At 32.4% G+C, this 21488-nt stretch overlaps 1 protein-coding gene and 1 non-coding gene across 2 annotated transcripts in view; both read left to right on the top strand.

The window, feature by feature from the left end:
• CAPZA2 (capping actin protein of muscle Z-line subunit alpha 2) overlaps nucleotides 1–18364 on the top strand; it is a 43915-nt gene extending 25551 nt beyond the window's left edge. Inside the window, exons 4-10 of the mRNA XM_063099123.1 lie at nucleotides 2202–2265; nucleotides 6180–6386; nucleotides 8033–8112; nucleotides 11082–11160; nucleotides 13198–13269; nucleotides 16068–16130; nucleotides 16850–18364. Coding sequence (XP_062955193.1) covers nucleotides 2202–2265; nucleotides 6180–6386; nucleotides 8033–8112; nucleotides 11082–11160; nucleotides 13198–13269; nucleotides 16068–16130; nucleotides 16850–16990 — 706 coding nt within the window. The 3' untranslated portion in view covers nucleotides 16991–18364. The remainder of the gene's footprint in view (nucleotides 1–2201; nucleotides 2266–6179; nucleotides 6387–8032; nucleotides 8113–11081; nucleotides 11161–13197; nucleotides 13270–16067; nucleotides 16131–16849) is intronic.
• A 1771-nt stretch (nucleotides 18365–20135) lies between these two features.
• TRNAN-GUU (transfer RNA asparagine (anticodon GUU)) lies at nucleotides 20136–20209 on the top strand. The gene has a single exon. It is a non-coding gene; the product is annotated as a tRNA-Asn (tRNA).
• The last annotated feature ends 1279 nt before the right edge of the window (nucleotides 20210–21488 follow it).

Below are 21488 nucleotides of genomic sequence, written 5' to 3'. Positions count from 1 at the left end.
GATAGTAAAGAGTGTAAAAATCTAAATACATAAATGGGTGATTGGGCCACAAAACTCTGTAAGAACAACGAAATCATTGTTTTCACTGTGTCTAGTAGAGCGCTTAGCATGTAGGAGTAAGACCTCAGTGAACACTTTCATGGATGGGTAAGTGGGGTCCATGTTAGCTGATGATGGTGTTGGAACAAAACCCAGATATTCTGACTCCTAGATTAGTGAGTACCTTTTCCATTATACTGTGTAATTGTCACCATTTAACGTTGAGATAAACTTTTATCTATTTCATCTTTGTCGTCTCCTTTTTAGGTTCCCTATTCATCCTCTACAATCCCTCCCCAGCCCCAAGTTAGATGTGGATGGGGTTTAATATTATGGACACTGAAAGGATTTTGATCCAGCCTGGGACCAAAGTACTATTTAAGTGTTTAAATTTATTACATAAATATGGTTTTTACCAGAAAATGAATCCTAAATTCTAAGTGATTTAGTTTACAAACATACTTTTGAAATAAACCATTTAAGGGTTAGTAACTGCCTAACTGTGTTGAGGCTATTCTTAGGAAAATTATGGCTTTAATGAATTAAGAAAATCAGAAGTGAATAGCTATTTCTTCTTCCCTCCCTCTCCATGCAGTCCTATATTTACCCCCATCTTTTTTGAACCTGCAGTGTCAGGAATTTGACAGCTAGTAATTTAATTCTACTTCGCTGTTTTTACATTTACAAGTCTCCTGTTCACTTATCAATCATGAATGCTTTGCTCAAACAAACATTCCCTTCTAGAACAGATTCAGGAGCTAATACCTGGAAATTCAGTGGACATCTGGCCAGAGTAATCTGAAAAGCTTCCAACTAGATTAAGTTTAGAGATATATCCTAAATTTTAAAATTCTCAATATCTTTTCTAAGTGGAAGTAATTTCCTAGATTGGAGATTTAATAAAATACAGCATGATCTTTATATAATTTTTAGGGTTTTTTTTTACTGTGAGAGTTTTTTCTACACATATAATATTAGGTAATTACATAATATATTATTCTGGGTGAGAGTAGAGAGAGGCTTTATTCTCCAATCCACTTCACCATTTCCTAGCTCAGACTGCAATTCTAACCTGGACGTTTGTGACAGCCTAACTGCTTTTTTTGGCTCCAGTTGCTTTGCTACCCAATTTGTCATATCACACTACTGCCAAGTTAATCTTCTTTAGAAGTACTTTTATGTTCTCCTTTCTCAAAAAGCTTCTGTGACTCTGCTTTGCCTCCCAAGTAATTATTTCATCATTCAAGGCCTTTCAGTTCAATTCAGTAAATAAGCTGAATACCTGCTCTGTGCCAGGCTGTTGATCTTGGTGCTTTCTCTGATGTTGGACCTAACTTACCTTTTTTGTTCGTACCAGTCCTTCTACTTGAAGTACTCTTTTCTTTCCGCCTCTCCAGTTTCTACAAGACCAGAGCCTACCCAGTTTTTTAAGTCCATTTCTCAGTATCACATTCATTATGAAATTGTCCCAATTCTCTTCTTGATCTTGCCTCAACAGAATTATAATTTTAAATTATAATACTCTATGGTGTTTTATTGGTAATTCTCTTATGGTATGTTCTACTTTGTGTTATGGTTGTGTTTATCCATTATCTCTTCTATTAAGCTGTAAGCCTTTTGGACACAGCATCTGCCTGATTATTCTTTGCATATCTCACAGCACTTAGTCTGTTTCCTGGTATACTAAATATATACTTGAATAATTGGATATCTATCTTACAGATAGCTAAACTTTGCTTAGAAGATCTTGAATGAAAAGGCCAATTGTATTTACTAATTTAATTTTATTTTGCTAAACATTGGAAGCTGGATATCAGGGTTTTTTGGGGTATTTGTGTTTTGTTTTGTTTTGTTTTTGTCCTTTTTTGACCGGTAAGGGGATCGCAACCCTTGGCTTGGTGTCGTCCGCACCGCGCTCAGCCAATGAGCGCACCGGCCACCCCTATATAGGATCCGAACCTGTGGCGAGTGCACCACGGGGCTGGCCCTGGGTATCAGTTTTTAAAATAGCCATATCTATATTACATTTATAGTTAGTATAAGATCAATAATGGAGAGTTATAATTTTATCCTGCCATATGCAATGCAAGAAGAGACTTATTGACAGGTGAGTTGTTTGACTGTCATTTTAAAAAACATTAATTGGCCTTTTTCTTTTTTAGTGCGTTTGCACAGTATAACTTGGACCAATTTACTCCAGTAAAAATCGAAGGTTATGAAGATCAGGTATGTTTCATATAAACATAAGATCTGGCTGTTCTTTGTTTTGTTTATAATGGTTAGTGTATCCTACAAGAATTATGAAGTGGTATGCTTAAAGATAAAAATTTATTCTTTTTAATCATAGCTACTCATGGCAAAGTAACCAAAAATTTAGTTTTATTTGTTGAGACCAATAATGCTATTAGCAGAAAATCCCTTTTAGAAATATTCAGATATAATTCACTTTAAGATTTTAGAAAATAATTGCTTTAAATCTACTTTCTTGTTTTTTATAGGGGAAAAAAAAATCAGTCATATATTAATCCAAAATCTAGAATATATATTAGTAAGATTTATATCATAATGTGGTTGCTCTGGAATTCTACAGTTCTTCATGTGAGTAATTTAGCATTTAGTAATTATTAAATATTTTCTTTCCAAAATGCAAGTTAGAATTTCTGGGCTAAGAAAAGCAACAAAGGATCACTAGCATTTTTTTTTTCTTGGTTTAGAGTTACTAATAATTAAACAGTGATTGTATTCATATCTTGTTTACATCAAGCACAATTTATATAAAACAATATAAAGAAGAAACTGGTAGGTAGAATATAAAAGAAAGTAGTTAAGAAAGAACAAGAGAAAGTCCTTAGTTATAAGGACTAATTATATCAAAGCTTGTGTTTGGCATTATTCATTATGTAACATGTAGTCCTCTAGGGGAAAAGTAAGACTAAACAGAAGATGACTTTAACTGAAGGGAAAACTTAAGCTTATGTGTAGATATGTGTGTGTGTGTGTGTGTATATGTGTGTACACACACACATATATAAAGCTATATAGTGTTTCATTGTATTAATCTCCAACCTTTATTTTATTTCTCTGTTGAGAGATTTTGGGTTTTGGCTCTTTTTTGCTTTTTTTGTTGTTGTTACTTTTATAAACAATGCTGTGTTGAACATCTTCGTACCTCTGTCACATCAACAATTGTTTTCTTGGGTTAAATTGCTAAAAGAAAACTTTGAAATGTTGGATAGCTTCCAAAGTCATTTTATGAACCTAGCATAATTTTAATCCTTAAACCTAAAAAGATAAAGGAAACTGCATACTAATTTCATATATGATTATAGATTTAAAAACTTTAAGATATTAACAAATAGGATTCATAAGTATATCAAAAGAATAATATACTAAGACTAAATAGAACTTTTTTACAGGAATGTAGAATGGTTCCATATAAAACAATATATTGATCTTATATATTAACCAACAAATCAAAGATAAAAATCTTATGATATATCAGTAGACAGTAAAAAGGGATTTGAAAGTCTAGCAGCCATTTCTCACTAAAAGCAAAAATTTAAGACAAAATAGAATAGAAGAAAACCTCTTTTATATAACACTGTTTCATAAAAACCAATAGTGAATATCATAAACTATAAATACTAAAATAATTTTTGGTTAAAATAAAAAATTAGGTATGCCTAGTTATCACCATTATTTTTAATCATTAATGGAGGTGTGGCAAATAAAACAAAAGAGTGAGAACTTGTAAAGCTTGGGGAAGAAGAGGAAACTCTTTGGTGACATGATTTATGTCCTTAGGAATACCAAGAGACTCTACTAATATAACCCCCAACCAAAAAAACTGCTAGACTTAATAAAAGAATTTGGTGAGAGGGCTGAGTTTAAGGTAAGTATACAAAACTCCTTAGCTATCCTTTATTGTAGCAAGTAAGTACCGTGTGTGTGTGTGTGTGTGTGTGTGTGTGTGTGTGTGTGTGTGTGTGTGTGTGTGTGTGTGTGTGTGTGTGTGTGTGTGTACACACAAACATTAATTTAGGAATAAGCTTAACAAGATAGGCATAGGATTATAAAGAAAATGGTAGTAGTCTTAAAACATATAAAACAGGTTCTGAACAGTGGAAAGACACACCACATTCCATTCTTAGAGAGTTAAATTATTTAAAGATTAATATGTGAATTTTAGGCAATTTGAATTAGAATTGTGATCAATTTTTTTTAATTGGTCAATATTTTTGTAAAGTTTATATGGGAAAAAAATGCATGCTTGAAATAACCAAGAAAAATGTGAAGAAAAAAAAAAGAAAAAGAAACAGTGAGGGAGAACTGCCTTATTAGATAGTAGATGTTTTATGACCAATGTAAATTCAAGTCAGTATGGCATTGTATGGAGTAGACAAATTAATCGGTAGAGCGTTAGACTACCAGAATTTAGTCCCAGAATACAGTATATGAAAATTTTTATACAGATATTGGCACAACTAGTTTCTATCAAGAAGAAAGTTAAGTTGAATCTCTGTCTCACACAATATACAAAAATGTTAGATGTATTAAAAATTTCTAAAATGACTACAATTTTAGGAGAAAATGTAAGAATCTACATGTACAATATAGGGGCAGGGAAACCATCTGAGACTGGAAACCCAGAAACTAGTAAAGAAAGATGGATATTTTACTACATACATATTAACGTTTTTAACTGTAGAATGAGACAGATATGTTAAACAAAGAATAAATTGGTAAGAAAAAAGCCAACCTAGATTAAAAATACTAGAATATTTGCTCACAGAAGAGCAAATGGCCCACAAACATGAAAAGATGTTTAGATCTAGTAGTAGTCAGAGAAATGTAATTAAATAATGATATCTTTTATACCTATCAGAGTAAAAAAAAAGAGCTGTAATGCCTATTGATGGTGGAGATGTGGTGGAAACATATTCTCATATATTGTTCGTAGAAATATGGAATGTCACAGCCATTTTCTGGAAAGCAATCTAATTGTGTATTAAAATATATAAACCCTTTGCTGCTCCCATCACCACTGCTGAGAGTCTGTCCAGTAGAAATAAAAACATCAGTATATTAAAATATGTGTACAATACTTATTTCACCATTTTTAACATGCTCCTCCCTCCCTCACCCTCCCAAAAAAGAAAAAAGGCTGGAAATAAAGAGATGGCACATCAATAGTGAATTGGTAGAATAAATTATATCTGCATCATGGAATATTATGCAACCATTAAAAAGAACGGTGGGAAGTGTACCAGTTGCCTTTGAGGATTGCCATAAGATGTTTGTGTTATAAAAGCCAGGTGCAGAAAAGTGTTTGTGTATGTGTGCACACGTGCATATTCATTCATTCCATTCTTGTAAAATCATGACCAAAAAACCCCTGATGTGTATACATAAATAGACATGTATGTATTTATGTAGGATTGTATGACTATGAAAAAAAATTTAGAAGGATACTTTCTAAGTTGTAACATGATTTAATTAGAGGAATGGGGAAGTTGTAACATAGGTGGGGAGTCAAAGATTGGAAGAATTGCAAAGAAAGGAAAAGAGGAGGAATTTAAAAAATCAAGCAAAAAATATCAAGATTATCCATATATAATTTAATGTACTAAATGAATAAATTAAAGTTTTTAAAGTCAGTGGTTAGTTCATAAGAAACTAGAAGCAGACACTTCAGACAGATGAGATTGTGGGCCCAGGAGCAAGGTAGAGTACACTGAAGAGGATTCTTACTGAACTAAAACCATTCTTGTAACCACCCTAATTGAAGGTTATTACCAGTTTCTTAGTTTTGAGGAATTAGAGCCCGATCTCAGAAACTGTAAACCATTCTTAAAGAAAAAGCTGACTACAACAGTGTATTAATAGATGCATTTTTTCACTGAGTAGCTGGAGGTTATATTAAGAGAAAATCTGATCTGCACTGTATGAGAGTAGCCTCATTGTTATTATAGTCTACTCATTAGAAATATTATAGTTGTACCACATGGTTAAACCAGTTGCTTGGAGTAGCATTGTTTTATAGCTTTAAGAAAAAAGCCTAAGCGAATATATATTAATATATATCAGTACTTAAATGCTGTTTTAAACCCTTTTTTTCTAAATTCATTCCATTTTTGAAGGTATTGATAACAGAACATGGCGACTTGGGAAATGGGAAGTTTTTGGATCCAAAAAACAGAATCTGTTTCAAATTTGATCACTTAAGAAAGGAAGCAACTGATCCAAGACCCTGTGAAGCAGAAAATGCGATTGAATCGTGGAGAACTTCAGTAGAGACAGCTCTGCGAGCTTATGTAAAAGAACATTACCCAAATGGGGTCTGCACTGTAAGTCATCAGTGGGCAGCTTTTTTCTTTTGTATCTTATATAAATGTGACAGAATTTTTATGAACTGAAATTTACAGTAATGTACAGAACTAATATTTTATAACTTGTCACTTTTCCTATGAAGTAAATGTTTCTAAGATTTTTTTTTTTTCCAAAAATTTTAGGTAGTCAATAGACATATTATGATAACTTAAAATGGAAAAATGTTTGTACCTTGAATTAAATTCAGGTAGGAATTCTAATACATTGATTAGAGCAGCATAATATGACGAGATTCTTTAATCTCATGTTCATGACTCATCTCAGTAAGTTTAGATCAAATTTCTTTTTATTATTAAGTTACAAAAATCTTAGAACAAATAAATTATTTGGAAGTGAAGTCATGTCCTTATGTGTTTCATAGTCACATATCTTGTGTTCTTTATGTGGTTCTTTCCTAGGTTTGACCTATTTTTATATTTTCAGGATGAAATATGGTAGAAAGTAGGAATGCTTTTCTTTTTTTTTTTTTTTTTAACTTTCATAAGATTGTTTGTACCCAGACAGGCTTTTTAGTGCCCCCAGTTTATGTTTCAGTGGTCATCTTCATAGCCAGAGTGATCTTTTGAAATGTAAATCAGATTATGAAAATCCCCTGCTTGAAATCCTTCAGAGATTTTCCATTGTAATTAGGTTAGAGTCCAGGCTTCTGAACATGGCTTACAAAGCCTTGTGTACCTGGCCTCTGCTTACCTCTCTGACCTAACACCATACATCCTAGTTTATACTTGTTTTCCCAACGTAATTATTAATATCACTAGTAGCACCCTATATTTCTCAGAAGTTTCCTGGTTAGGGCAAAAATTCACATGGTATGCTTAAGTATCTAGCTCTCAATAATTATTTGAGAAATATAGCAACATATCCTGAAATATCTTAAACATTCTTTGAATTATAACTTGTTGGTTAGGATTATTTTGGAAGAATAACTCAGCAAAAGTAAGGGAGTAGTTGAGTTTAGAGAATCCTCATTTGTTCTTAGGGCATTGAGAGGTAAAAATTAGTCATTACTTTTAAAGCAGCAGGCAAGAGGGAACATCGTCATACATCACAGGCATTCTCTTAAGTTATAAGTAAGTTAGCTTTCTCACCCTTATCCCAATACTTTTTTAAATAACTAGAGAAGTGGCAGCCCCTAAGATTGTCAAGTGAACAAAAATAATAATCAAAAGCTAGGTCCAGGTTTTATTTTCATGGAAATAGCTAGATTGGTACCTATAATTTATGTTTTAAATGAATTATCTACTTCTTATGATAAATTATCTACTTTATTATGTATCCATATGTTTAGATAAATTACTTTCTTGGAAGGAAAGCGTGATATATCTAGGATGTTTATGAATATTTTAGAGTACAGTTAGTTTTACTCAATAAATTATACTTTATTAATTGTGAGCTCTTCTGTGATCCACCAAGAATTTGATTAGGTGTACGTATTTGAGAACTTGTCTTTCTAGCTGCTTTATTAGAATGATGGCCTACTTTGTGTTCTTATGTGCTCCTGCCAAAGTGCTGTTCAATTTTCAATATTTTATAGATGTTTAGAGTTGGACATTCTGTGGCCTCATATTCATTCTCATGCTTGGTTATTTCTTTTGCCAATAAGGTGTATGGCAAAAAAATAGATGGACAGCAAACCATTATTGCATGCATAGAAAGCCATCAGTTTCAAGCAAAAAACTTTTGGTAAGTTAAAATTTTGTTTATTGGGGAATTTTGACATTGTTTATATTCTTTGTGGTTCTTGCTTTAGTGATTGGGGCTATACTTGTTTGTGTACGATTGGCTATGAATAACCTAAACATGGTATAAAACTTTAGCCTTTTGATATAAGCAGGGTTTTGCTCCATAATTGGCCTGATCATTAAAGGTAGCAGTAAAACCATCGTCATTCAGTGAAATGAGTGTGGGAGAGCATAGTGTTTTGAGAGACTGAAGGAACATGTGTACCTGTGAGCAAACCAGTTGGCAGGCCCATATGCTCACTCTGAGCAGCAGGTGTTCCTGATTGAAACTTAGATGGGGGAGGAGGACAGACGTAATTGTGAAGCAAAGAACAGTGATTCATTTGTTAACTTTGGGAACTCTGAAATAGATGTTTTTATGGGGATTGCTTTGTGCTTGGTTGGCCAATGTGAGGAAGTAATGGCATGTTTTATACAAGGAAGCAAATTACAATCATGCCTTGTAATTTTGTGTACAAATCATTTGATTATTCCTTATGAAAATCTAGGCCCCGAAAGCACTGACTTGCCCTATTAATCTTGGACTTTCAACAAGTTATTGATCCTTTTTATTCTTAGACAAGACCATTTCTGAGATACCACCTGTTATAAAATTCTGAGGTTCTCCAAAACTTTATAAGTTTAGAATTGAATGAAATCTTTACCTTTATTTCCTTTTTTTGTTAATATGTGCAAAGATCATCATAAGTATCGTCATATTTAACTTTTTAAGTATGTTAGTCTTTGACTCATTAGCCAAGTTGGTGGGTGGTGCTTTGAGAGTAAAGTAACAGGTATCATTAATCCCTATGGGCCAGTTTGGTCCATGACCCAAGGTTGCTCCACTGCTTAACCATCTCAGAAATAAATGCAAAGTTACAAGGATAGCCAATAATATTTGGAGGAATGCAGGTCCATCATCACTGAAGGAAAATCAATTCCATATGTAAACATATGCCTTAATAACAAGCTGTAGTTTCCTAAAGATTCCGGCATACAGAGTTATTTTATGTTATGAATTTAATATAAATGTAGTTTCTCTATTTTAGGGCTAAAAACTTGTTGCTTTAATCTGCCAGAATCCTAAAGCAATAAATCTCAAAATTATTACTAATTTATGCTGTTTGTGCCAGGAAATATATAATAAAATCAATCTTGTTGCGATTGAACTACTATTAAAAGAAAGTTCTTATGACTAAGTTTTACTTTAAGATATATTGGAGAATGCTATAATAAATTTACTAATTAGTTTTCAAAAATATTTCTTTGAGCTTTAGCATAAATAAAATGAAGAAAATGTCTGTCCTTGAGTTTTTTATTGTTACTACTTTGCTTTACATATTTGAGTATTTGTTTTCTAAACCACCACCACAAACATTGTATCATTAAAGTTAAAAATGATTTTCACTTTCTGAAAAAGATAAGGGAACCCTCCAACATTGTTGGTGGGAATATAAATTGGTCAAGCCATTGTGGAAAACAATATGGAGGTTCCCCAGAGAACTAAAGATAGATCTACCTTATGACCCAGCTATTCTGCTACTCCCCCCCCAACCCCCCACAGAATATAATTAAAGGCTAGGACATCTCAGCTATTTACTCTACTGAAGAAAGGGTACTATCCACTCGGCGACATTTACAATTACTATAGTAATACTTTTGGAAGAATCTTTTGAAATAGTTCTCGTATTTTACCATTACTTTGTTTGGAATTCCTTTTTTTTTAACTTTTCACAGTCAATGGTGGTATATGTGTGTTGTCGTAATAATCAGTAATGTATATGCGTAGAACTCATGAGTTGCTTGGTACTAATACCTAAATAAAAGGAATAACTTCTTTTGGAATCATGAGACAAAAATGAATAAATATAGGTTCTTTTTCCAACTGAGCTTCTTTGAATAATCTTGGATGAGTCACTCAAAATCAAGACATGTTATAAAATTCTCTTGTATTTTGTAAAACATGTACATTGCTCTATAATGGTTTTCAAATGTTAGGTGTTAACCTTAGGTATGGGAATACTATCATTCTACAGAATTTTATGATTGAAGAGACTGTAAGAATATTGAAAGGAACACAGAACTAATTTGATAACAAAAGCCAGTATAGTAATCCAGTGACTCTGTGACTATTGTAGAACTATATCTACTGTTCAAAAAAGCTATCAGGTATTAATTTGCATATCAGAATGTCTGTAGTGTACAAAGAGCAGATAGAAATGAAAAGGATGGACTATAAAAAGGCTGTCAAAAAAAAATAGGATAAAATTTACTACTGGACAAAAATGGGTAACATACCTGTTGTTTATTTGTAATTTCTCAGTTTCCTACCATGAATATGTATTAATTTGTGTACCAAAAATCATTTCAGGAATCAGCAGGAGAATGTGCCTTTTATGTGGAAACTTTAAACCTAAAATTGGAAAAGGGGAAGAAAATGTGATGTTTATAACTATAGCTTTCACAACATTTACTAGCCATTCTTTTAAAATTATTTGATACTTTTTATCATTCAGTAGATGTTAAGCTACCTGACTGTATTTATGAAAGCCCCTGATAATTTGAATATTTATTCAGATATTCTTAATTAAAGCATAATTGATTCCATGAAGAAATAGCTTTAAAAAATTTTCTCTAAGAAGTAGCGTATGATTTAGTTTTGAATTGTGTTTTAAGACTTAGCTTTAGAATTCTGTAGCTATATTCATTATGTAAGTCCTTTCTTATCAGTAGGATTTAAATTAAATTCAATGTCTGATAATTAAACTTAACCTTCTGATTCTTTTGAATATTTCAGTGATTAAAAAATGAATGTCCAGCATTCATCCCCCACACTCTCTCATACTATAGCATTACGTTTAAATCTGAAACTTAAAATTGATTCAAATTATTTTCCCTACCTTATTTACAGCTGCTGTTTTTATTTTTAAGGAATGGTCGTTGGAGGTCAGAGTGGAAGTTTACAATTGCTCCTTCAACCACTCAAGTGGTTGGCATCTTGAAAATTCAGGTATGAAATAAAAAGAATTTGTTTATTGACATCTAGATGATTCTGAACAGAGAAACAACTAATTCCTAAGTTTATGTTTTTGTAGTACATCATACCATTTCTTTTCCAGATCTTTGTTTTGGGGTAATACAAAGAACAAGTAGTGCTGTTTTAAGTCTTCTACATAACCTTGATGTTTGTTCCCTAGTCATCAGACATCTACAAAATAGCTGACAGATCCTAAGTCACAGCTAAAATTAGGTGCTACCATTTGGCCTGATCTCCATACTCTTGTTCATCCAAGCGTCTTCTGATTTTGAGTTGTGCTCTTCTGTCATCTGAATTGGGTGGAGTTCGGTGCAGTTTAGTATTAATATGAGAATACTTCAAAAAGTTTGTGGAAAAATAGAATTAAAAGATAATACAAATCTTTCCATGAACTTTTTGAAGACCCCTCAAATTTGTGTGTGTATATCTTTTAAATATCTCCTGTACTCATTTGGCTTCTTACATGAAACCCACTATAATTGAGTTGACTCTTAATGTAAGCTCAGATGTTTATGTAGAAGAACATTTGATAACCAAGACCAAGTATTTGAATATAAGTATTACCAAATAAGTTAAATGAAAGTACTGACTAATCTTTTTCTATCTTGGTTCACTTATTTATTTAATACATTTGTTGATCAACTGTCATGAAGGGTATTATGCTAAGAGCTGTAAAGGAACAAAGATGAATAAGACACAGCTGCTCTGTTGTCTTACTCCAGTATACATTTCTAGTATTACACAGCATTGCTTTTATATCTTGGTGCCTGTCCTTTAGGGACTAGAGAACAGAAGTTAAGAGCATGGATTCTGAAGCCAGACTGCCTGAGTTTGAATCCCAGCTCTGCGAGTTATTAGTTATGTGACATCAGGAAGTCATTTAAGCTCTTTGTTTGCTTCCACATTGGTTAAAAAAAGTAAAAGGTTCATATGATTGTTTGAAGATTAGTTAATATGGCATAAAATGGTTATAACAGAGCCAGACAGAGTGCTTGATGAATGGTAGCCATTATTGTTACCATTATTCTTTCCTTCAGTTACACCTCAGCAGCTCTTACCTGGATAATTACATCAGTTTCTAAAACGGTGCTGCTCATTGGACCAAAGCTGAGGGCAGTGATTGTCTGGTTCACAGATCCATCTTTAGCACGTAGTATAGTGCCTAGTATAAAATCGATACTTTATTTTGTTGAATTGCTGAGCCCTCTGACATCCCTTAATTCATTTTGCACATTGTCATCAAAAAGATAAATTTTTAAAAATTTAAATCTGGGTATGTTACTTGTCTACCTAAAATCATTTAGTGGTAAACTCTTACTTAATAGATATTCCAGATATATTTGCATGGCATACAAGGCCCAAAGTTGACTTGTCCGCTACCTGTTTTCTCCAGCTACCCCTCTCCCTTTCCCACCTCATGTTCATTCCAACCATAAGTACCTCCGATCCTTTCTGAAATATATTGTCCTTTTTTAACCTTCAGAGAGAGTTCATAGTATTGCTGATGTACTTTGAACATACCTCTTACCATGTTGTGTTGAAATATGAGGTCAGGGACTATGTCTTTTAAAAAGCTATGTATCCCCAGAACCTTATGCAGTAGCAGTATTTATAGTAATCACTCAATTAATGTTTGTTAAACAAATTCATGTCTGTGAATTTGGGGAATTAAATGGTTGGTGGGAATACATAAAAAGAAGAGCAGTGTTTGGGAGGGAATATTGTGAGCTCATCTGGGGTTTAGAATGGTATGAGATTAAAAAACAACAAAACAACAAAACAGTAGTCCAGCAGTCAGGCTAACGGAGGGCTTGCCTGAATAATTGCGGAAACTTGTGACTGGACTAAGGGTGGGAAGATTCTTGCTGGAGTTTGAAAGGTCTTGAGCTCAGCAGAGAAGTCTAGGACTGGAACTGAAATTGGTAGTCATTTGCATTGATATGATTGTTGAAGGAATGAGGATTTTGATGATTCCTATAATGTGGTTTTTGTAATTTCTTTTTCTAATAGGTTCATTATTATGAAGATGGTAATGTTCAGCTAGTGAGTCATAAAGATATACAAGATTCCCTAACCGTGTCTGTAAGTAATTAATTCCACAATAAAATTTAAGCAACCTAACACTTCATAAAACCAGCAACAGTTTTGGAATTAACATTTTAGGTAATATTTCTACTTCAGATTAAAGTGTTTTCAGATAGATTAAAGTTAATAAGTAATTGCAAATCTGTACCTAACTTTTTTTAGCAGCTTTATTGAGATATAATTTACATACCATTCAATTCACACATTTAAAGTGTAAAAATGCAATGTTTTTTAGTGTATTAATAACAGTGTTGTTGCAACGATCACCACAGTCTAATTTTAGAACATTTTCATGTTTCTTAAAAGAAATCCCATGCCTGTTTAGCAGTCACTCCCCACTCATCCCAGCCCTCTCCCCAGACCCCTCCCAACTCCTCGGCAACCACTAAGCTACTTTCTGACTCTATGGATTTGCCTGTTCTGGACATTTCATATAAATGGAATTAAAATGTTCATGGAAAAATAGAATTGAAAGATAATATGAATCTTTTCATGAACTTTTTGAAGTACCCTTATACATAGGACTGGAATTGCTGGATCACATGATAACTCTGTGTTTTAACCTTTTGAAGAACTACCAGACTTTTTCAAAGTTCCTGCACCATTTTATAGCCCCATCAGCAGTATGTGAAGGTTCCAATTTTTTTTCCGCATCCTCACCAAAACTTGTCTTTTTGATTATAGCCAACCGAGTCAGTCAGTTTGAAACGACATCCTGTTGTGGTTTTTATTTACATTTTTCTTTTGGCTAATGTGTTAAGCTTCTTTTTATGCGCTTATTAGCCATTTGTATATCTTCTTTTGGGTAATGTCTATTCAGATCCTTTGCCTGTTTTTCCATTGCTTATCCGTGTTTTTATTATTGGGTTGTAATTGTTGTCTATATATTCTAGATACAAGTCTAGTATCAGATATGTAATATGCAAATATTTTTATAATTCTCTGTGTTGTCTTTTCAGTTTCTTGATTGATTGTAGAGCAAAAGAGTTTAGTTTTGAAGTAGTCCAGTTTATTTTTTCTTTTGTCACTTGTGCTCTTGGTATATTAATAGAAGAACCATTGCCTAGCACAAGGTCGTGAAGATTTACTCCAGTGTTTTCTTCTAAGAGGTTTATAGTTTTAGTTTTTACATTTAGGTCTATGACCCTGTACCTAACATTAAACTGTACTGTATATTTTCTTTCCTCTTGCTATTTGGATTATGATTTAATGAAGTTTTTCTTAAGTTCAACTTTCAAGTTCAAGAATTTTTGAACTTGGTTTTATTTCCCCACAGAGTTCACACATTCTTTCCATTACATATGCAACTATTTCCTAATTGAATTTTTTTTTGCCCCAAGGATAGTGACAGTATAATATTAACAGTGATATTTTCCCATAAACATTTGTATTATATATCTAAAAGTACCAGTGTATTATAAACATTAACTGCTAATTAATATACAAAATTAGCTAATTCACAAATATTAAAGAAAAATTCATTTTTAATTAAAAAAAAATTTTAACCTTAAGAAATATGTATGAATGTATTAGGCCAGATGCTGAGAAGAAAAGGAACTATATTTTTAAAAATGTTTCATTAGCACTTATGTGAGTTCTTCTTTTGTACTATGTAATACTCACTTTGCAAAATTTTCCAGTGAAAGAAACTTACTAATATCTAGTTTTCTGTGAGACATTGTATTATAGTTATATATCATATATAATTATCACATGTAATATTATTTGCATAACAAGGGTACTTGGTACTATCTTCTTTGAGGAGTTTGACATTGAGCAAAGATTCTTCCTAAGAGAGATTTGTTCATAAAATTGTCGACTGTGTAGTTGGGAGACATGGTCATAGTAATTAAACTTAGCTATTCTGCTAGTTTATGTTTATGCTGAATTTTTTTAGGAATAACCATTTTTCACTTTATAGGATTTTCATTGTTTTTTTGTTTTTGGAGAAAGAAAAAACTTACTCCCATTATTTAAATTGTGTGTGTGTGTACGTATACATATATACATATATGTATATATACGTGTGTGTACATATATGTGTATATGTATGTGTGTGTGTGTATACACACACGAGAGTACTTTAAAAAGTTAATGTTTGGGAGGGAATATTGTGAGCTCATCTGGGGTTTATTATATTTTAATTCTATTATTCCACAGACTTTTGCAAGTACCCTTGTGTGTGTATATAACATATATAAAGTAAGTTATTAGAGAATTTTCCATTGACCCCTTTGTTTTTTTAAAAATCTAGATTTCCGTTAACTTTATTATTAGGGAAAAAGTAAACAAATCTATATTTTGTCATGTTAAACATTTTTTTCCAGAAAATATTTACACAGTGGAGTAAATTCACCTTAAACTTTAAAATACACTTTTCCTAATTGTTTTTTTTTTTTTTTTTTGTCACTATGGAGGTAAATATTGTTCAGTATTTAGATAGTCATTAATTAGAAATCTGTGCCTAACTTCTTACCCATAAAGGTTGTCTGTTGGAATGCATGTTAAGTATTATAACTGAACTTTTCATCAATGTGTAATATTAAGATTTCACTCTCCTCAACCATTTAAACACTGAAACCAGGCACATTCTGCAGATTTTGAAATATCTTTGCCCAGTTTCCCTTGGACTTGGAATAATTGATCTTACAGTATTTTCCCTTCCTTTGTCATAACTTTCATCTATGTTATTTATTAAATTATAACATTTCATTAACCATACATATATTTAAAAATAATAGTGGTTTAGTTTTAAATTACTATTTTATTTACTTTTGTTTTTGCTTTTCATTCAGAATGAGGTGCAAACAGCAAAAGAATTTATAAAGATTGTAGAAGCTGCAGAAAATGAATACCAGGTATGATTTTTTAAAATATTAAATACTCTATATTTATTTGTAAATTAATGGCACTGAAAATTTTCATTGTTTCATTATATAAGATATAGTCTTTTTGTTGTGTGTTTGCTTTTAGTACATGGGCAAACTTATGAAAGTATAGTCAAAAAAGTGGCAAAGAAATTGAATTCAGTTAAGATTTTATCTTTTAAAAATACTAACACTTGGTTTTAGCCAACTCTAATTTCTGAGTATTGGTCAAAATATGCGAAGATTTTACATGGCCACTTTGTTTCAGATTGGAAATTTTAATTTCCCAAGCCATTTGGATTATGTGTAATCTACTTAGATTACATTTTATTTTGTGCTCTGCTTTTTACATTATTTATCAGCTTCTAAACTATACTCTTGAACTTAAGTATTGAATTTGAATTGGATAAGTTTCCACCCCTCAAAAACAGTAATTTGTAAATTGTTCTGACTGAAACAGTGAAATAGATTCAAAATGAGGACACATAAATATTTAATTTACAATTCCATTTCATTAAATTTAATAATTATGTAGTTTTCCTTTTAGCTGCTTTTAAAAAGCTTTTTAAATTATGTCGGGATTTTTATTTGACTTTAAAAGCAGTGAAACAGGCTGCTTAAATAAAGGTTGTTTTGAAGACATCTGTGTGTTTTAGAAATTGTTCTGTTCCTTTTATTTGCTTTAAACTTCTAACTGCTGTTTTTCATAGACTGCCATCAGTGAGAATTATCAGACAATGTCGGACACTACTTTCAAAGCCTTACGTCGACAGTTGCCAGTTACACGCACTAAAATTGATTGGAACAAGATCCTTAGCTACAAGATTGGGAAAGAGATGCAGAATGCATAAGATGAACATTGCATGACTGGATCATTTTAGTGTCTTTGCGTTAAAAAAAAAAAATTATTGCAAAAGTATTCAGAACTGTCAAGCTGCCCAGTCAGATGGGCTGTTGCCATTTAAAATCACTGTAATTAATTAGTTTGGTTAGAGCACAAAGCTTAGCTAATCAACCATTATTTTCATTTCTTTTGTTCAAAGAGGATTGAAAATCAATTTAGTTTAAATGTCTTTTACTTTTTGTTATGCTTTTCTTTCTTACAATGAAGAGATGATTCCTCTAGTTTAAGGTTAAAAGTTTTTGAAGTGTTTCAAAAATATTTTACTTACTGTAACCCTAAAATTGTTGTCTTTTGGTTTATAAAATGGGTAACTTTTGATATTTGCCCAATTCTTTTTAATGGGGTCGATAATAGACGTTCTAGTTTAAGGTGGTTGATGGATTTAGCCATATATGCTGCTAAAGATATTGTCTACCTTTTCCCCCTCACCTCTTCCATTTATGTAAGATTGAGATTAGAGAAAAAGCATTTTCTATATCAGTTGTGTTTAAACCTCTCAAGAAGGTTATTTAGCTAGCTTAGTGTTTAACTAAACTTTTTTTAAACAAGGCCAAGGTCTTATGCTGTTTCGAGATTCTGAAATTAAATGGAAATACTTATTTCAGAAATGCATTTAATGCTTTTTTTCTTGTGTTAGTTATGCAAATTAGCTTGAATTCCATATTTCCCTGAGTTATTTTTATCATAAAGCCACAAATGTATTATAACAAGGCAAATTGTAATATATATAATCCTGAACTCATGACCATGTCTCAGTTTATTTTTTTTCTTGAATTGAAAAGTTCTGAAATTCAATGTGATATTAAAATGCAAATTTTTCTATTTATTTGAGTAGAAAATCACTTACCAGCGAGTCATATACTATTTTAAAATACTTTCTTCAGATATTGTAATTCTTAACTGATTGTAAATTAGAAAATCTGGGAGTACATATGCTGTGCAGTTACAGTCTAAATTTTTCCATCTTCCTATGCATCATAAGCATGTTTGTAATATTTTTTAAAATAGATTTACTTATACTACAGGAATTTCAAGCCTGTGGTAAATATTAGTATTTACTATAGGGAGTGCAGTGGATTTATGGTTTCATTCAGCAGAGTATTGCTTATTATACTTGAGTGAAATCCTTTCCTCACATACTCCTGCAGATGTCTGGGCCTGGAATTTTTTTTTTTTTTTAAACTTTTATTATGTACAGTAAAATATTTCGTTAGCTTGAATTGTATAGATTTTTAAAAATTCAATGAAAGCATGTTTAATTTCTTTTTAAAATCACTGTTGGGCTTTGAAAGCATTAAGAATATAATATGAAATTATGACATTTTTGGCTAAATTATTTTCTCTTTAGTTTTAAAATACAAGTTTTGGCTGTGGAGATTCCTAAAGAAAATATATTGGTAACATTAGTTATCTGTTCCTTTTTTTAAAAGACATATTCAAAAGTTTAATGATGATTCTGAACTAAACACTAGATGAAACTGTAATTAATTACCTTAGTTGTATCACTTGGGCTAGGATGGGTTTGTGTCCCATGAAGATCAATTACTTTGGCTCTGTTTTATGTCCTAGAATGCATTCTTGGAAACTGTTTTTAAGGTGATTTGCATGTGAAAGGTAAGAGTTACCAAAAATAATTTAGAACACAGTCTGAAATAATGGTTGTGCAATAGACTAGTCTTTTGTAGTCTAAGAATAGCATTTTATTAAAGTGAAGAATGGAAAGCCAAAGTACCCTAAAGCTCAGTAGTGTGGTTTTAATAGGACCCATAACAGCTACTGTGTTGAATAGGCTGAAGTGTGGAGGCAAAGGCAGAATCGGAGAAATAGGAGGCTGTTGTAATAGTCTAGTTGAGAGAGAATGCTGGCTTGGACTGAGGCAGTAGCTGTAAAGATAGTGTGAAGCAGTGAGTTCTGGATATATCCTAAAGGTAAAATCAGCAAGATTTGTGAGAGATTGGTTGTGGAATATGAGAGAAAGAGAATGGTCAAGGACATTTTGGGCTTGAGGAATCTGGGAGGAGCAGGTCAGTTGGGGGTAAGGAGATAGGAGCTCAGTTTTAGATTTCCAGGAGAAATCTCTTGTAGAAGTTGATACGGGAAAAAGGAGCTAGAGGAATGTGCTGGGCTGGAAGACTGGGAGAGTGAGTGAACCTGGGAAACAGTTTGATAGCCACCCAAAGTAAGGACTCAGCTGGCTCAGTGATAATGAATGTAAAGTGAGATCAGTGAGTATGGCTGTTAAAGCTGCATGGGTGCAGCCATACAGTGCATGAACTGAATTTAACTAAGGTGTGTTTTTACCAAGAGTTTATGACTGACCACATGGAGAGGGAAAAGGTTATGATGGTCTGGAATTTAAGCTGGGTAAGCAAGGGAGTAAAGACTTGAGAAGAGGTGAGGAATGGTAAAAATGTGGCACAGTCAATGGACTGTAGGTGTGTTTAAGTTGAGGGACTAGAAGGAATGATCTGGAAATGTGGGAAGTGGTGACTAGAGAGTGGTGTGCTTAAAATTGAGATTTTGAGCACTTACATTTAATACTAATGACAGGTATGACCAAGATAGTGATTGGCTGAGGGAGGAGAGGACTTTAAGCAACTGCAGGGTTGGAAAGATTATATCTGTGGATACTGAAATCGAGAATTCCAATAGAAGTAAGTGTTCTTGACATGAGTGCTGTATTTCGACACTATACCTAGATATAGTATATTTCAATCACATTTATATGAGTTAGATAAATATGTGATACAGTTATTCATGACATTTTTCCTTATTTGGGATTTTGGAAACTTAAATGGGAGCAGGAGCACTAAAAAAAATATATATATATATATATTTTTTTTTTTTCCTGGAAGTTCTGATTCATTACTAATGTTCTTGAAAAGTGAAATTCTTAGGAAAGTAAGTGAGGACAACTATAGATAATTATATAGCATTTGAGTGGCCCTTTCTGTAGTTAAAATAATTTTGATTTTTAATACCCACACTGAAAGCTGTGGAATAATGCAAGATCCTTTCAAAATATTTTCCACACTGATTATCAGTTTGTGCCTTTGCCAACTATTGGGTATAAAAATATAAAGGCAGGGCCTGGCCGGTTAGCTCAGTTGGTTAGAGCATGGTGCTGTTAACACCAAGGTCCAGGGTTCGATCCCTGTACCAGCCAGCTGCCCCCCAAAAAATAATTTAAAAAAAAAATAAAGGCACATTTAGTTAGGAGTTAACATGAGTGTTTTGTAGTTCATGCATGTTATGAAATATCCCAAAGAGGATGTGTATTTCTGTTCACTTCTCTAAGGTGGATTATGTGAAATCAGAATTGCAATACTAGTCTTAAAGTGTAGATTTTTGGGCTTGACGCTGAGAACTTTTTAAAAGCAGACTATTCGTATATTCATCTCCAAATTTGACTTTCTCATTATTATACAAAAGCTTTATTGTAGTATTGGCCAGCAGTGCTAGCTATTGGAGAATGTGCAAAATATTTACCCACTAAAATTAAAATAGCCATTTGAATTTTTAAGGTCTGATTGGTGTTAGAAATTATCGTCAGGTCATTCAATTTAATCAAACTGTTTTCAGAGGACTCTTTTAGGCATTGTGGAGTTAGATAATATAAAACTATTTCTTAGGAGTCTGCAAACTAGTCATGGGACTATAGCAGTATTTTCCAACCTTTGTCACATCACAACATATATAGAAAATTATATTTGTAAGGCACACTACAGGAAATAAGACTGCCTGCCAATTGCCATGAGCGTTGAGGGTATCAATATCTTGGCACACTTTGGACTCATTTAGGAAGATGTCCACGGATAATACATATAAAATATTTTTAACATTGTTTACAAAATAAACTTCAAGCCTTACTTACCTAACATAGCTTTTAAAGGGATGTCAAGCCAAGGAATGTTTTCTAGAAAGGATGAGTTTTATATGATACATTAGTACACTAATTTTTTTGTAAGTATGCATGTAACTGGTAGGAAGTCCTCGTGTCTCAATGAAGCATCAAAATGCAGATAACAGCTTTCTGCGTAGAAATGTCCTAGGTGAAAGAGCATTATCCAGTTCAAAACTAAATCCGATTTGTTTAAAATACATGCCATAGTACAAAATGAGAAAAGAGTAAAGTTAAAAGTAAGTGTTCTCTTAAATTATAGTATGACTAGTAAGATATTAAAATATTTTTATCTCTAGTTTTGGGGTAACCTAACAGAAGTGTGCTAGTCAGTTTAATGTCAATTTTCATTGTTTTAGAGTTTGACTGTATCAGAGAACTAACATTTTTCACACTGACTAGAAAGCATACATATCACAGATGGCAGGTCAGCCACTCATTCTAATAACATAAATCTTGACTCATGAGCTTGTGGAACTACATAAAGTTAAAGCACTCTGATTAACAGAAAATGGTAAAGGAAACAAAATTGGTATATCTTAGA

The sequence above is a fragment of the Cynocephalus volans genome, chromosome 6 (assembly GCF_027409185.1).
Source record: "Cynocephalus volans isolate mCynVol1 chromosome 6, mCynVol1.pri, whole genome shotgun sequence".
Classification (NCBI taxonomy): Eukaryota; Metazoa; Chordata; class Mammalia; order Dermoptera; family Cynocephalidae; genus Cynocephalus; species Cynocephalus volans.
This window is presented reverse-complemented; position numbering and strand designations above follow the sequence as displayed.